The 17,850-nt window shown below is 39.3% G+C and overlaps 1 protein-coding gene across 2 annotated transcripts in view; it reads right to left on the reverse strand.

Moving 5' to 3' along the window:
* Positions 1 to 17,850, reverse strand: part of nr6a1a (nuclear receptor subfamily 6, group A, member 1a) — a 129,907-nt gene that overhangs the window by 26,542 nt on the left and 85,515 nt on the right. The window contains exon 1 of one of the 2 annotated variants that reach the window (XM_008417363.3): positions 5,587 to 5,840. The exons of the other annotated variant lie outside the window; for it this stretch is intronic. Coding sequence (XP_008415585.1) covers positions 5,587 to 5,602 — 16 coding nt within the window. The 5' untranslated portion in view covers positions 5,603 to 5,840. Of the gene's footprint in view, positions 1 to 5,586; positions 5,841 to 17,850 lie in introns of those variants that run through there. 2 annotated transcript variants of the gene reach the window in all.

The following is a 17,850-nucleotide window of genomic DNA, read 5'->3' on the forward strand; positions in this document are numbered from 1 at the left end:
TTCCTTTAGTTGAGCCTTCCTATTATCTGCTGAGGTCAGCCCTGGGTCAGTTTGCTTCTGTGCCATATTCACAAGACGTCACCAAGGTGGGAACAAACATACATCCTGTGGTAGTAGAGCTGAGCGGCACGACCCAAATTTGATGTTACTGTATTTTCAACAATTATCATGGTATTTTTCTTTTCATGCATACCTGTGTGTTTTAACCACATTTTCTACTGACTGAGAAGAAAACTACTGCAGTGAAGTGGCTAGTACGCTCTCACACTTATACCAAAATTATTACAGGCATTCATCTGCAGGGATCGATATTGACCCGGAATATTTGTGACCTGTTATTACATGGGAACTATCCAGCATTTTGACCATATCTCTAAAACATTATTTTTCCATGGCACTTAACATCACTAAAAAACATTGTCTTTAGCAATGTGAAAACTGATGGCATTTCTGATTTCAAACCAACTCTTCCTAGTTTTGGCATAGTGAGTATCACTTGCCCAATACGTCTAGAAGTGAGGTTTGGGTTGAGTGTTCTCCTGAAACTTTTCCAGGTTTGTGGATGCTTGAGTGCTGCTTTTCATTAAAAAAAATATTTATAGTCCAGGACATGCTTGTGGCTGAAATGGTGTTGCAAAATGATAGCGTTATTGCCAGTGAGAACAAGTTTAGCATTTGCAAATTACTGTTGTTTGATTGACATGCAAGCTTTTAGAGCCAAAGTACTTCAACGTGACAGAAATCACACAGGTCCTTATCTAATACACAATAAAACAAACAATAAAACAATGTGCAGAAAATTTAAATCATAAAAATAAAAATAAATGAAGTAGTGTACAGCCCACCTCTATGTTGAAGACGTATTTTTGAAACCCTACAATTCTGGCAAAACAGAAGGAGTGAAATTTCCAACACCTGCTAACATCTATGTCTTGGTTTGTCTCAACCTCAACAAACAGCCAAACAGGCCCATGCAGAAAATAGCTTCTTTCTTTAAAAGCTTGTTGCAGCTTATTTTCTTCCTCTGGCTGCATTTTGAACAGCTAGTCACTGCTGACCTTTCAAGATAAAAGTTGACCAATTTCTGTTATTACTGGACTTCTCAGTGCACTTCTAGTTTAACACTACAAATATAAGGTGACTCAGGATAAGCGATGTCAATTTTGACATATTAACAAAGATTTTTAAGCATGATGACTGGACGTGTGGCATCAGTACATGTAAAGAAAGCACAGATCATTTCATAAGATTGTTCTTACAATTGTAAAATGATCCAAATTTTGGGGCGATTTTGGGTCATTGAACAGTTGAACATTAGGACTACATGTATACAGCCAAATGCAAAAAAAAAAAAAAAAAAAAACACCACCAGAGCTGAGAACTCTTTGCTCACTGCAGTTTATCTTTCCCAGAAAGCCTCTTTAAGTGTGGAAACATAGAGGGTGTGAATCTGTCACAAGGTCATGAAGGAGACGCAATGACGAATTCCCTTAAGGTGATGATAAGCAGTCATAAAAGCACTGCTTCATCTTGAACTCCACCCTCTCCTCTTTTCCTTTTAGTGTTGGTGCAAGAACCCCCGATACTATGTGACATGCACACAAAGTCACCCCACACCCCCTCCATGCTCATTAAAGCCTGCATTGTTTTGTCAGAGGTCAGTGTGGGTTTCATTCCCAACTTTTAACACACGCCAGTAGATGAGAGTTGACTAGAAGTCCCAGTCAGTGACAAAGACAAACAGCACTCCCGATTCTCCTGCGCACCACCATCAGCTCTAAGCAGAAGGCCGCTGGATCACAAGATATGAAATGCAAAACGGTGTGATTTTTATCACACATGGAATCTCATAAGATTGAAGAACTTCTAAAAACACAGAAAATGCTTAGCTTGTCATGCTGAGGACTGATGGATTGTGGTTAATTCTTCCCATTGTCTAAACCATGCATGCACAAAGGCTGAAGTTAGTGCAAAGGAGCCTTTTGAGCCAGCGACAGAGCAGTCCTGCCACTAAAGTGTTATTCTTTTTCAGGTTTTGTCTCGGGCTTTCCATAACAATCATGCCCAGCTGAGACAGGGAGCGGGGGTTGCAGGAATCTGCTGTACTTTTCCGCTGCAGGCTCCCTCCTTCTGTCCCTCCCTCTCTCCCTTCTTCCTCCTCTCCTCAGTTTCTTATTCCTGTTAGTCCTCTTTATATCTCTTCTTCTCTGAAACTCATCTCCCCTACGTGGGGGTTAAGGAAGACAAAGCATACACATGCACACACAAACCTACCCCAAATCTACCTACAGGAAGATTCAGCAACACACTCAGACATTGTAGGCATGTGTAAACCCTGTGGGATCTGTGGGATGGGGATCTAGCATTCCTAGCAGCCCTTACTGTGATGTTAATCTTCAAAGTTGCAAGCATGCAGTTAGTTGTAGGTAGGGCTGTTCCACCAAACAGTAGTGACCTGTTGGTTTCATAACGTACACACCTAGCCTACAGGCTAAATCATTAAGACGGAGTGACACTGTCCAAACATACAAAGCACTGTTAAGCTAATGCTTGTCACATGTGTGACTGCATTTTTAAGCAACAAAGGACAGGCTGTGAACTCAGCAGGGGCTGGTTAGTCAAATCAAAGTTTTAAAAACTGACTTTTAAAACAATTGCTGTTTAAAGTCTCTTTAATAGGTTGCCAGAGAAAGTGCTGGAGTGAGTGGAGTTTTCTCCAGCTGTGTAGGGTGCAAAGGAACATTACTCCTCCCCCACCTGTTGCTACACATTGCTGGTCAACTTACTGAAAGTAGTGTTCTATAGATTTTTCCTGCATTAAAGATAACATTGGAATTATATCTGGATTGTTTTTGAATGTAGACACAAAGAGAACTACCCATTATTATTACCCTCACGTGAGTTTAGGACTACAGTTAACAAGTTGAGGGCAGCGGGGATGTTTAACATCCATGTTTGGGTAGACCCGCTACCATGTTTGGGTAGACCCGCTACCCAAACATGCTATAAATACTTGTGGGGCTTCATTAACAGCAGTTTGGTGTATCAATAGGTTAATGATGATACAAAGTGAAATAAGTAGTAAAATCAACTACTAGCATGTGTTTTTTTTCTATTATTTTTTGCTTAAGATCATGTATCACAATCAACATAATAAATTAATGATGCAGATAACATTATTAGAATTGTAATGTATCTCCAAATATTTTACTAACAGTAGGAATAATTCATATTTCTGTTGCAAATAAATGTATAACTTGACCTAAGGTTAAGTTTAGTTATTTTGTCTAAACACAATGATGCAAATCGATTACTTGGTTTTCTTTGAAAGAAGCTTTTTAAAGCATCTTAAACTACTTTGAATAATTATCTGAGCAAATTGTGCTGTTTGATAACTAGGATCAATTGGAATGTATGTTTGATTGATTTGAAATAATATTTTGTAAAGTGCCTGGAGAGAAAATGTGTTGTGAATTGGCGTTATAGAAATAAACTGAATTGAATTGACATATTTACTGTGCTGCTACACTTCCGTTACTGTCCTGATGATTACTTTAAATAATCATTTCAAGTTTGGTTTAAAGGTTAACAAAAAAGGAAGTTTCACAGAGGACTTGTAATCAAAGCTTTTGCAATTTCAGTTTTTAAAAAGCTGTGTGACAGATTATTGGGTGTCAGTAGCAGTACTGATGTTTAAAACCATCTGTACAGCTTGAGATGGAGCGGTGCATCTGTACCAGGCTTAAACAAGAACGGAAATAAAGACTAATTTAAATATCTGGTTTGAATTTGGTTTTAACTTCTCTTTTAGCATGGGTGCTCAGATTTAAACTCCATTTAGGCACAGATCAAAGTTTTCCAGGTGTTTTTTTTAGTTCTTTATGTGTGAAGTTTTACAGCCCATGTTCTGCCATACAAAAACTAACATACAATAAAGTTGTGTCAAACAGCTTGACTTGTGCATTTAAATGTCCGTCTCACACAAAAAGGTTCATTCAAACAAATATGGAAGAATGATTATTGAAAAGCTGCAGAATTTAACTTCAGCTTATCATGAGATGTAAACTAAATGTTTATGTTGTAAAAAACAAGGACGAAGATAAAAGCAAAATTTCTAATGCATCAAATAGTTCAGTCCCCTGACCGCATGTGTGCATGTTTGTGCTGGGGGAAGGGTGCAGTTGAAATAACACACCCTTGAAAGACAAAGATCTGCAACATGATGGACCTGATAGGTTGGTTTGACATGGCCGGGCCAGCTGAGATGGATATGTTTCAGTGAAATTAGGAGAAAAGCAGCAGCAGCAACAAGCGCACCAGCAATGACTAACCTCAGTCACTGACTATTTATAGGCAGAGTCACAGCAGTCCCTGACCTCCCCCCACTGCCACAATTGATCTTCACACATTGATCCTTCCCCCAATATACATCCATGCCAACATCCTCCCATGCTTCACTTCTTTGCCTCTTCTTTTTCCCCTCTCAAATGTTTGGTCTCCTCCTTCCAACACATACTGCTGTGTGAAAACAGAAGGTGTTCATGCCGAGGTGTACCAGTAATAGTATGGAGTTAACACTACTTCAGCTGGAACACAAACAAACAAGAATGCAGGCTGAAGGATTAACATGAGGGGGAGGGGATGAATACAGTAAAAGGGTCTTTCCACATGCTTGTTCTCCAAAGGGAAACATGAGAAACAACCAGGAACTGTGTTTATTTACTGACTTTAAATGTCAGAATGTACTTCAAAAAATAAAAAAAAGAAATATAGCAAAAGAAATCCATAAGCAGTCCACACCATTACTGTGATTCTCTTTCCTCTATCATGTGGGGTAAATCAAAAGAGAAAGGACTTATCACGCACCAAATTCCTGCAATACAAGTAAAAAGAAAGAGGGAGGGGCAGTTTGGTGGGAGGGACAATAATGCAAAATCTGCCAAATAAATATGTTAATATTTCCTCAGATGAAAGCAATCAAGCTACTTGGTGTGGAAACATCAATCCAAGGTAACAAAGCACAAAAGGTGATGAAGAAATCTTTGAAACACAAAGGAATAACAACCGAGTCAGCAGTTTGTGCCTTCTGGTTCTGAACCAACATTGCTGACTAGGGCCCAACGAACAGCCACACAACAACATGGACTCATGCAATGGAAACATTTACAGAACATTGATCTCTATGATGAAATGGGATTTTTCTCAAGTCATTATTGCACAATAAAAATCATTAACTATTCACAGCATACATCAAAAAGCAGAGATGGAATCAAACCACACACACTGTTTATATAAAACATGTGAAACCTGTTTAATGTTTTTTGATCAAATACAGTTTTAGGGGCAAATAACATGTTTAATCAATTTCCTGTATAACAGGGGATTTAAACGACACTACAGTGAGTAGGAGCAATGAAAGTCATAAATAATGACAGAAACAGAGACAAGTCTCCTCCACCAACTGAGGCTGAGTGCACAAAACATAAACTGGTCTACAACTGGAGCAAAATTATGTTTGACAAACCCCAAAGTCCCCCATTTATATCTACTTATGGCCCATTAAAAGAAAGTAGCAGCCACCCTTACCTTCCCATGTATCCATTTCATGCTTCTCCCAATCCGCCTGGACCCCATTCAAGCATGAACCTGGCTAAAGAAAACCAGGCCTCGTGTCCTCATGTCTCTCTTTTTATCCGTGTCTTCTCCTTTCCTCCCTGCTCTCCCTCTGAGCAACCTCTTCCCACGGCAGCCTGCACCTCTCTGGCCACCGCCAGAGCCCAGCAACACCACTGGTCACTTTACTGCTTGGTCACATGACCAAGAGAGTTCAAGCCCCTGAGGTCACCACTTGGCTCGAGGTCCAATGACAGCTAAGGTTATCTGAGTGGAACTGATAGCCCTATTTTCTCTGACGTTCAACAATGCCTCCCCGCCCCTCACCCAAATTAGCCTCCCCTTCAACCATGCCTCTGGCACTTCTAAGGAGGACCAAAGTGCATACTCAAGCATAAACACAGGTCCAAGCTGACAAAACACACAGATATTAAGCCATTGAGGCACTTAGTTGAACAGGAGGAGGTTAAATCTGTACTTTGCAGTATGCTTCCTTACAGACTGATCACTCTGGAAAAGCAAAAATAGGCTGAGGGTGTAAGCTGAACACAAAGGAGGTGCTCTGCTAGGATCCACCACCTGTTCCCACTGCTTCATTTAAATTAGGGCTGTAGTCTTTATGAATATGCATCTAACAAAGAGTTTCTTTAGAACACAGTTACAGGAGAATGCTGTTCAAAGTTAAGATATAGTTATAGGTTAATTAAGCCATTTTACTGGAGCTCTACTCTTCTGCAAGTGTATAGGCAACAAAGAGACATTGTATTGATGGAGGTTGTGTCCAACTCTACTACAGCAGAGGGCATAATGTCCTCTTTCAGACTGTTAGAACTGGGCTGGTTTGTAATGTCACAGACAAACAATGTATAGATAATTCATCTGGCAGCTGAGTTGAAGTTTGATCCTTTTACAGAAGAAAGTGATTGCCACTTTTACCTAGCGGTCTCCAGTTTTCACAGATGCTCCTCTACATTTACCAGCTACTTAGTTGTGCTGCTCCATATATTCCTTCTGTAATGATCACAGTAGGGATTGTACTTAGTGCTACTTTCACATTGACAGTGAAAACGGCAATAGGGATTCGTCCTACAACTGATGGATCGCTGGTAGATTCCCATTCCGCCCCCCCTCATCGTTTGTGTCATTTGTGAAGTGTCTTTCCAGAGACACTTCACTGCATGTTTCACTGCAGCTGATTTAATTTGATGGCTGATTAACAGGTGTTTACTGAACTGCAATAATATGAATGTGGTGTATTGAAGCAAAGAAACATCTAAAACATATTTGACAGTGTGCCCTGAGGACAGGGTTGGGAAAGGCTGATCCAGTAAAGTCTCTGAAGGTTCTTCACTCACGTTTGCTAGCTGGTGTCAGATTTGACAGGTAGTATCTCTACCTGTCAACTGACCTAAGGTATCTCTTAGGTCAGTTCTTCTCACAATCAGTTCTTGCATCGTTGGAGCTTGGTGCCCGATCTTAGGGAGGGTGGATGTTGATGTTAATCCAACATTGTGTCCTGGCTTCCAGTGTTCATGATTTGTATTGCCTGGATCTCTAGTTGTGAAAGGAACACTGAGCTACTAGATGTTTTTCTGTTAGGATATACTGTGAGTCTCAATGCACCCATGTTTCTCAGTCTCCATGTAACTACACTTCCTAAGGTTACTTGAGTAGTAGCATTTCAACAGTTCCTTATCCTCTGGAACAACAATAGACAATAGCATTGTCTATTGTTGCAATGCTCCAGTAGCCCATTTGTCATCACAGTGCCCTGGTTCCTCAAAAGTTAGCTCAAACATCACCAGGTCAAACAAGGTTTGTGTTGACACTTCGCATTCATGGTCTTGCCTAAGGACCAACACTGGATGATCTTAGAAGCCTAGTATATATCCCATGATAAGTTTGATCGTTTACTAAATGTGAGCAGTGGGTCTGTGACTTGGATGATCTCTATTAGCAGTACAAGCCAATAATATTATGTATATCTGCACTTTAGGCAACATCTAGTCAGCTGTTGTACCAGGAGTGTGGGGAAGACTTAATGTAGTCAAACCCAACAGAGGAGCATGTCACTGATTTCTTATTGCAACTATAATATACAACTGGAAGCCATACTGGAGTTAGAGGTTGGGGCTGGTCAGTATTCTAGTTAACTTTACATGAGGTGCACAAGTGAAGCAAATAAAGTCAATTACATTATTTACATTATTCTGTCTGCTTCTCATCTCGGCTGGATAAAAACAAAGATTTTTTCACAGTGAGATGATTAAAACATTGGTAACACTGCTTGGAAACAGAAGCAGGCTGAATTATATCTGCAACTAATAAACAGTTGAGTCTGACTTTTTACTCCAAAACTTTATTCTACTACAAAAAGTATAATAAAAGTATAAACATTCTCAATGACTTGTTTTTTAACACAGAAATGATTTTGTATAGCTTAGAACAGCAACATTAAGATTATGACTTTAAAAAGCAAAGTATTGTTAAAATTGATTAACTCAGCAACAAGGAAGAAATTAAAAAGTTTGAGATGTTTAAAAGGTGTCATAGTGATTTAGCCCAGCTCCTGGTGTTCTTTTAGTCTGCTGTAAACTGAATCTTAACATCCAGTGGGTTCCCCAATGCTCTGGGTAGGGGATCAAAGCATTCAGTGTTACACCAGGGAGCCACACCCTGAACTCAAATGTTCGACATCACTCTTCCCACACCCGCAGCTTCTTTTCTACCTGACCCTGACCACACTGGAATAGCCTGTCCCAGTCACCCAACCAGCTTTCTGGTCCACCCTCTGTATTGCTCCACCCAACTTAATACCACTTGTTCACTCTCCCAGCAGCAGCTTGCCAACACACACGCATGCACACACACACGCACGCACACACACACACACAGGCCCTACCCCCAATGCAAATGCTAATGACCGTGGCCGCACTAAGTCACATTTAAGAAGCTTTCACATTCAGAGTTGTCACAGATGAATGACTTGCACGAAACCATAGGCTATATGCTCACATTATACAGGGTGATATGTTCACCACCTTGCATTTTATCCTTCTACTAGTCAGGCAGGCTAGTAGAAGCCTAAAATGCAGATACATTAATACTACGGGAGACGATGATCTGTGTCACAGCATGTGTATAAGGCCTGTTAGTAGGACCTGGTTAGGATGCTGGCGCTGCATATCTCTTAATGTGTAAATTTTCTCTTTGCTGTAAACAATAAACAATTCAGGAATGGCTAGTAAATACTTACTTCATGTCACGCATGCATAAATACATGCAGATTTCTGCAGATATTCTTTGTGCTTAAAATAAATGCTAGACTGCCTTAATTGACCAAACTCCAAATAAAGAGCTTTTTTAAAGGTTCTGTAGAGATAAAGAACCAACAGTTACCGACCATTTTAAGGAATGCAGATTATAAAATATTGTTGGCATTCTGTCTCTTTCTTTCATAGTAATTCTGTATTTTTTAAGAGTATTATTTGCCACATGTCACTTTACCTTTTTTTCATTCCATGACACAAAGATGAATGACACAATCAGCCATATTGAAGTCAGAGTTTTATCTGTGGTTTTTAGCTACCTCAGGCTTAGCATGCAGCTGGCGGGGTCCTTATGTCTCCACATCCTGCTGGTCAACTCCTCTATTATTTACATTGCTAAAAGGCTTCTCTGCCTACAGCAGGTGGAGGAAACATGTTTTCCCAGAGTTTTTAGCCTGTAAGTTTGGGACATAAGAAATGAAGGTTCCTTTGTTTTTCCATGCAACTATCAGTATCAACAATAACCTAACTTGTTCATCTGATATTTAATTCTAAACTACATTGTTGCAATGAAATTTCATCATATTTTTAAATGTAAATATAGGGTACACATGCTGACCCTGTATGTAAAATTTTGTGTTCTGCTTTACTACTTTTCCATCTCCTTCAGAAGTGCTGAAATGTCATTTTAAGAACAGTCAGTTATCTACCAAAATTCTTAGTTGACTTGATGTCAGCCTAAAAGCGCTGTTCTGTTGCTCACAGAATTTCCTTCAATAGTTGAGTAACAAAGAGCATTTCTTGTGTTTAAGCTACCCTCCCCCTCCAACACACTGTCACAGACCTCTTCATTCTACAGACAAAGAGCTTCAAGATAAACAGGAGTGAGCCACACTGTTCCTCCCCCAAAATACAGTCATGATGAAAACAATGAGCCATCTTTTAATGTAATTGACATAAGACATGATGCCAACCATCTGTCCCTCAAAATATCTTAAGATTCAGAATGAAGAGGAACTAAAACTTTATATCGACAAAAACTCTTTACAATGTTTCAGTACATTCACTTTCATGCAACATGTTAAAGATCTTAACGCCTCAATCAGGACGAGATCTGGACTTTGGCTGGTCCAATGCAACACCCCGATGAACCGTTTTCTTCTTAATCAAATTCTGCTGCAGATGTACTGCTCTGTTAGGAACATCAGCCAGCCAGCTGCTGGGACAGATGGCGTCAGGTTTGGCCCAAATCATTAGCCCTCCACCACCATGCCTAGCAGTTTCTATGAACTATTTGCTTTGATGTATTTTATGATTTCTGCCAAACTTGGTTTTTCAAATTCTGGGCAAACTTCCTGTTTATGTTAAGTTTTTTCTAAGGATACAGTTCTAAAAAAATATGCTCTCTCTTCTGTCATACAATTCATTATGCTAAGCTAAATCTGTCGATCCTGAAATGTACCTCCTGGGTTACTTGCAGTTTTTATCTGACCCATAACCTTCGGAAGAACTTGCTCATACTTTTACCTGCTTAGAAAATGACCAACATTAGATTGTAACCCTTTTCAAACATGCTATACAAGAATTATAATGGACGCCTTTCCACTTTAACAGTGTGGGCACTACGGTCCAAACCTTCAAAGTGGTAGGACATCTGTTTTTATAGAAGTGGTCAAGCTTGTAAATAATTAGGTAATCAACATATTTCATAAGCAGCACCTCACTGTTTATCTACATAAGAATGTCTGAAGGCAAATGGGACTGTGCAGCTTGAATCTTTTAAATAATATTTAATTCCAACTGAATTAAATGTCACTGTGTTGTCAAATAAACAGTGAAATTATATACTGTGGAATTCCCGCCAAAATAGAGTCCTACAAATACACAGGCAGAGCTTATCGCATAAACTTTTTGCGAAAATCTTAGAACTGAGTCAAGTTATTTAGCATATCTAACTCAAACTGAATTTAAATGAACAATCATCAAAAATAGTCAAAGAATCCATCTCTTAGTAAACTGAGTAGTCAACAGCATGGCAGTTCCATAATTGGCTCCAATATAATCGGTTGGGGTCAAACAATGATTTCAGATAAACAATAAAAAAAAAATGTTATATTTTCTTTTTATAGCTTCTGCAAAAGGGTTTTGTTTTTTTCTTATGCTTAAATCTGCCGATTTGGCTGAAGGGCCTCACTGTTTAGACTAAGCTCTGACTCTGATGACAGGTCACACACAGGATTTGATCACTTTCAAGAGATTGTGGGCAGTAAAGTTAAAAACAATATATTATCTACTTTTTGGTACATTGTTGCAATATTTAGCACTCCAATTCATTCTACAACAATCATGACCTCAGTAAACAGCAGGTCCATGTAACTGCTCATCACCATAACCATTCAGGATCCTTTTCTCCACAGTTAGTTGTATGCTTCAGGAGCTTACAGCTGACCTCAGTGTGCCCAGCTTGGGTCCACTCCAGCAGATTAGGTTTACAATCATCCTCGTTACATTTCCCAGATGCATTTGCTTCTCTGAGGTCTGGTGACCAGAAGATCAATGCAGCTGCTTTCCTTCCTGAACTTCCATAGGGCAAATAAAATTGGGTTGACCTGGCCACAGTTAATGACCTCAGAGAAAGTCCCTCTCTGAGGATCTTTATATTTTCAAACTTGGTGGGAGACGAATAAATGTTTTAATCGAGTTAATTGCAGAGTACTTAATCAAATTTAATTGCACATTAATCAAAATATATCACTATGTCAATCACTGCGCTGAATTATTGTACAGAGGTGTTAACTGTCTTCAGTGGCGCAAAAAGTGGGTATGCAACGCATAGGGGCGCAGCACCAGAGAGGGCGCCAAAACCCCGTCTGGAGGGGGCGGTGCGCCGATTATGTTTTCCCATACACTTCAGCGCGCCCTACTCTCCTTCACCTCGCGCGCACATAAAGAGGTAAATGTAGCGAGTTTTACCCTTCACGTATCGTTGCCTGGGGGGGGAGGGGGGGGGGGCGATCTATGTTTTCGTATCCACCTGAATAATGTGTAGTTGCGCCACTGACTGTCTTGTTGAACATGCGGCTACTCTGTGAAAGTAAGCAATAAAGTGATGAATTGGAACAATCCAATTCTTCTGAACATCGACTATGTATGATAGGACTGAAGCTTGAAGAACATTTTAAGTCAGTTCATCTGTTTTTCTGCATCAGATTGTATAGACAGATATTAAACCTCATAAGTGTGTTGGTATCGAAAGTGAAACAAATGGATGGGTGCATCCTTACCCATTACCATCAGTTGCAGATCCAGTATTAATGCCACTCTGGTTAAGCGCTTCCTTCTGCCACCCTGCAGCCAATCAAAATGCATGAAATCATCTAAATTCTGGGGTGATTCTGGGCCATTTTTAACAACTGGCAGGTGGTTCCCACTTCCTATTTAAAAGGTCTGCGATGGACTGGCGAACTGTCCAGGGTGAACCCTCTCGCCCGAAGCGTCTCGCTGGAGAAAGGCACCACCCTGACCTCACTAGGGACAAGGGTGTAAGAATATGGATGGATGGATAAAAGGTAAATACAAAATGTGAAAACAACATTAAAGGGCATGTGTGATTTCCTATTATTGAGGATGTATTAAACATGAAGATTCAATGCTGTACAGTCACAATCATAGTAAAAGTTGTAAAAAAGACATTGGGTGCATATTATAATGCTGCCATAGGCCCAGTTCTACAAGTACCGAATAACAATTATGTTACTTATGCATCTGTAAACAGTCAGACCCTATGAAGGCAGACATGTCTGTTCTTTAGAATATAGACTGAATGCTGTGAGGTATAAGTTGTACACAAAGATCAGCGTTAGTGGTTGCAGGAACAGACATGGAGACCGACAGACAGAACAGAAACTTGGAAAACATTCCTACAATCTTAGGCAGAAAATAAAGGAGGGGACAATGGAGCCCCTCCTCTTCTCAGTCTTGTGATTACCTTTGACCTTCGAAATTACCCAACATGTCCAAAGCTGGGTTGCTTCAAAACCAGTCTATGCCTATGTCAAATTTGTAATAGTACTGTTTACTTAAAACAACAGGGGTGGTCTGATTGAGTAAAGGTACAGCAAAATAAGAATAAATAAAATGCATCTTATTTAAGATGTATTCAGAGTAATTTACATAGCTGGCAGACGGAGTTGGTTCTGCTCTGTCCAAAAAGCATTGGAAAATAGAGAAAATTTTATTCTCTAACTAGCCCAACAAATGAAAGTACAAACCCAAAATAACACATGTCTCTTCTACTGTCCAGTGTCCTGGGTGGATATGGAAAGTCAGAAAAACATCTTCTGTCTGTAAACGGCTCAAAGGTCTTTTTTCTACAAGTAGGGTGCATCTTGAATCGCTGACAGACGGGCAATCAACAAGCTGGAAGACGGCAAAGCAGCAAGTGTGGCCAGACAGAATCCATAGCTCAATAAAGAGCACATGACAACCGACTGGGAATTTGCAAGAAGGGCTCCGAGTGGCTCTCAGACTGACAGACGCCTGTGATCTGATGAAGCAAAACTGAAACTGTCTGAGCAGGGTTTCCAAAAGCGCACGGGAAGGAAACTAAGCCCATAGCATCACCTGATCTGAAGCACAGGAATATGCTGCAGCTCTTCTACAAGTGCGTTATGGAGAGTGACTGTTGGATCAGCGAATCAGAGCCTTAAAACATATCAGCAAGTGCAAAGCAAAGTGAGCCTTCAATCAACTAAAGAACACGTCCAGGATTAAAGGACTAATGTCCCAGCAACAACTAGAGAGACTCATCCATCCATTTATCTTTAGAAGCATTGATTACTGCAACAGCGTCTTCACATGTCTGTCTAACAAAATCCTCCAGTTGTAGCTGATCCAGAACGCTGCTGCTGGAGTTCTCTCTAAAACCAGGAAGATAGAGCACATCACCCCAGATCTATAATCCCTCCACTGAGAGAATAGACTTTAAAATAGTGTTGTTAGTTTATAAATCACTGAATGGCTTAGCACCACAAGACATTAAAGATCTTCTGTTGTCACATCAACCTTGCAGACCTCTCAGGTCTTCCGATTCTGTTCTGCATCCCAGAACCAAACATGGAGAAGCAGCATTCAGCTTCTATGCACTACAAATCTGGAGCAAACTTTCAGAAAACTGAATCACTGAGTTTCTTTATATTGAGGCTAAAAACCCACCTGATTAGAGTTGCTTTTGTACCATAATAAATGAAACATTGACCAACATTTTTGATGATTTTGATGATGGCACTTGTCAAAATGTGATGTCTATTATTGGTTTCCCAAATAGCAACTGTTTTATGACATTTTATTTTTGTGTTTGTATTATGTAAATATACTATACCAATAAACTTGATTGACTGATTGAGAAGGCTGAAATGTTCATCATCTTCCTCATAAAATAAATGATGGACAACCCTCAGCATCCTCTTCAGTCTGTTCCAGTCAGAGGCTGTTTAAGACAGACTGCTACAGGAAAACCTTCCCTGCCTAAAGCTATCAGCATCAACAATTACCATTTTAAAGAACATACAAAGTTTTTAGAATATCGAATATCCTTTTGGGATTCTTGTTTTATACAGACTTGAATCACCTTCTTCATGCTCCCATCACAGTCACAGTGGGGGCTGCAGTCTTCTGTGGCAATGGTCTCCAGCAACACGTCTGAGAGACCAATCAGCAGAAAGTACAGAAAAATGCAGAAAAAGAGCCAATCATGAAAGAAAACTGCTCCGTCAAGTACTAAACCAATCTAATCTAACAAAAGATTGTTTGGAATTAGAAACAATAGTGTCCAGGCTGGCGTAGGAAAAAAATCAGTTAGTCTAGTTTGGGAGTCAAACACAAACCATTTAATAAGTACTTCACTGCAACAAATCTGACCAAAAACCATAATCTACTACATTGTTTTCTTCATTTCAACAACAGGGAGAACATATTTTAAATATCTTAGAGCAAACGCTTCTGACAAGTAATGAGAATGTTATAAAGAATGTTTATAATCAAACAAAGAGAGGTTAACCACCTCCAAGGCTAAACTAAAATTTCTTCCCTCACAAGAAGCATCATGTTTATTTGCTTCAGCAGTGCCTCAATCTACCACCAGAGGGCAGCGTCACATAAGCAAAGGGCTGTTCTGAGCTCTTCCACAGAAGACAAAGAGCTAGATAAATTAGCAGCATGAGCTGACTTGTTCACTCACAAACACCCAGAGGCTCATCAAAGTGGATCACAATGCTCCCCTAGAGGCAGCATAGCAGCCATTTTCTCCTATAGATGCGGGCCAGCAGCTTTAATGATGTGGGCTGCTGAGGGGTGCTCTGCCTCCTAATCGTCTTATCTGCAGCCAGAGAACCCTCATCGGCTTTGATGTTGTTTGGTTTCTGCTAACACAAGTGCCTTCTCTTCCAGTGGTTGCTGACCATCATGGATGTTGGTCTGTAAAGGTTATTTGGGTTCATTTTGCACAAGAAAATGTGCTCATACCATGCGGTGGCGAATATTTGGTAAATTGTCAAAAATTATTGCACCAAACTACACAGAAACATCAAACACATGCAGACAGGCCCACACACAAATCACCTTCAAAGCAGAGACGCCCAACCACAACGTTCTGCTCATGGCTCCCCCAACAAACAGAAGCTGATGGTTGGGTCTGAGGGCTGAGGACAACAACCTAAGGAGGAGTTCTCTCTCTTTTGTTCTCATCTAAATTAAAAGTCAATAGATTTTGACAATCATTACTTAGAACATTTAGGTAAAGTCAGCCATAAAGAGAAACACATGACTCAAAAAGTTGCAGTTGACAACACAGCAGTATCATAGTATCAACACTAAACTATCATTTTGGTTGATTCCATAGAACTGGGAACACTGGGAGAATTATCTGTTTCCTAGCATACTGTCACAAAATGGTGATAATGTCAACAAATATGTAAAAAAATAACATTTAATTAAATAAAATTCTGCCAGGTTTCTGTGATGCACAACAATGAGACCATGGAAAATCATTTCAAACTTTTTCGTGTGTTCAACTGTGTCCAAAAGGTTTAGATTAGTTCAGTCATTGTTAAATGGATCAAATGAAGTAAACAAGGGACAAAATCAATGTTTCTGCAAAACTCATACAATGATCAGAACTCTGACCAACACTGAAGGAGAAGCAGAAACATCCACCAAGTACTGGTTGTGTTCATGTGTGTTCTAGGGATTTGCAGCCTTTACAATCCAGAGCCATTTTGCCCTCAGTCCAACTTAATAAACATTTTAAATGTTACTTTTTGGAAACATTTTTTTAATTTACTTTAGTAAATTGTAATTTGTTTCTGAAAAAGAAATATTTTACTTCTGTGTTTTGGATTAAAACAGTTTTTATTTCTTGAAGTAAAGAGTGATGAAAGAAGATGAAAACATTTTCTTTTGTGGAATGTTGATGCAAGGGAAATGATGTGAAAGAAGCACAAAGTTTCCAACCTAATAATAAAGAAACATCAATCTAAAAACAGTTGTACTTTCAGTTCTACTCTGTTGTGGAAATTAACGCAAATATTCTATGAAAACATAAAAAAAACTGCTAAAAACCTGCATTTTTATTGTATCTTTGTTTAAAAACATTAATAGGTTCTTGATCAATTTAGCCAGCATTATTAAGGAGTAAGGAGGATCAAGGTTTTAAGAGAAATGGAAAAAAGAAAAAAGAATCCCAAAGCCCTGTGGGAGAAACTGTTTAGTCTGATGAAACCAACTATGACATTTGGGCCACAATTCCAAAAGATACAAAAAGCCCAATGGAAATGACCAGAACAACAAGGTTGGTGTGAATGTGGATGAGGTTATGAATAGTTTCAAATGCTAGTCACTTTTGATCCAAAACCTGCAGATGTCTTCTAACAAGCTAAAGATGAAGAGGGAGTCAATTAGAAGAACATCTATGAGATTATCAGAAGAGGCATTAGGAATCTATAGCAAGAGAGAGAGAGCACAGATATTACCCGGTCAAGATGTGGGATCCTGATAGAAAATGACAGAAGAAAACCTGATGCTGATTTAGAATCAGAACATGGTTTAGCAAAGTATTACAGTAGCGCCCCACTTATTTATTGCTCAGTGTTCACAAATTCATTTACTGCAGGTTTTTCTATGGGACGCGACCCAGAATGGCTCACAGAAAATCCACACATTAGCAGATTTTCTATGTATAAAATATTTAAAAGTAAATTTATCTTAGGCAGCTAAAAAACTAAGGTACTATGTCACTTGATCACACGTTGTTCATGTTCTTTGGTGCTGCACCCTGAAGAGTGAAGACAAAGAAGACTAGAGATGTCAGCTGTTGTGTTTGTGCCAAGAATGCTTTTCACTGTGAGTACTAATACATAGTAAGATATATTTGGTGCTTAAGTTATTAAAATAGGCAGTTATTTAATAGCTTATGAGTGTATAAATGTTTTTAGAAGGGGTCTCAAGAAATACACATGGGAGTCGGTTATTGCAACATATTTTCTTTTGATAGGGTTGAATGATTTTCTGTTTAATTTTATGTGACATTAAAGAAGGCAAAAATTTACATTGTGTTTTATTGGACTCATTTTTACGTGGGAAAAACCTGTCATTTAAATAGGCGTGTGAAAATTTATGTGAAACACTTTGAACATATTTATTGTTTTTAGAAAATGTTCATGTTATAAACAATTCAATAGTGAAGTAGGTCAAAAAATTTATAATGTACCACATCATTTGTAAGAACTATGCTAAACTGAAGAGATTGGTGTTTTTTACCACATGCTTCAAGCCGCTTTTTGGGTGAAAATCCCACATTCATGTGCATTGTAAGCGAGGATGAAACAACAGACGTGGCCTATCTGTGTCTTTCTACCATTTTTCTAATGACAGGTTGGGCTGGCAGCAGGGTGTCTGCTGTACGCCTCCATCA

Source organism: Poecilia reticulata, chromosome 9 (assembly GCF_904066995.2).
Source record: "Poecilia reticulata chromosome 9, P_reticulata-male-v2, whole genome shotgun sequence".
Classification (NCBI taxonomy): Eukaryota; Metazoa; Chordata; class Actinopteri; order Cyprinodontiformes; family Poeciliidae; genus Poecilia; species Poecilia reticulata.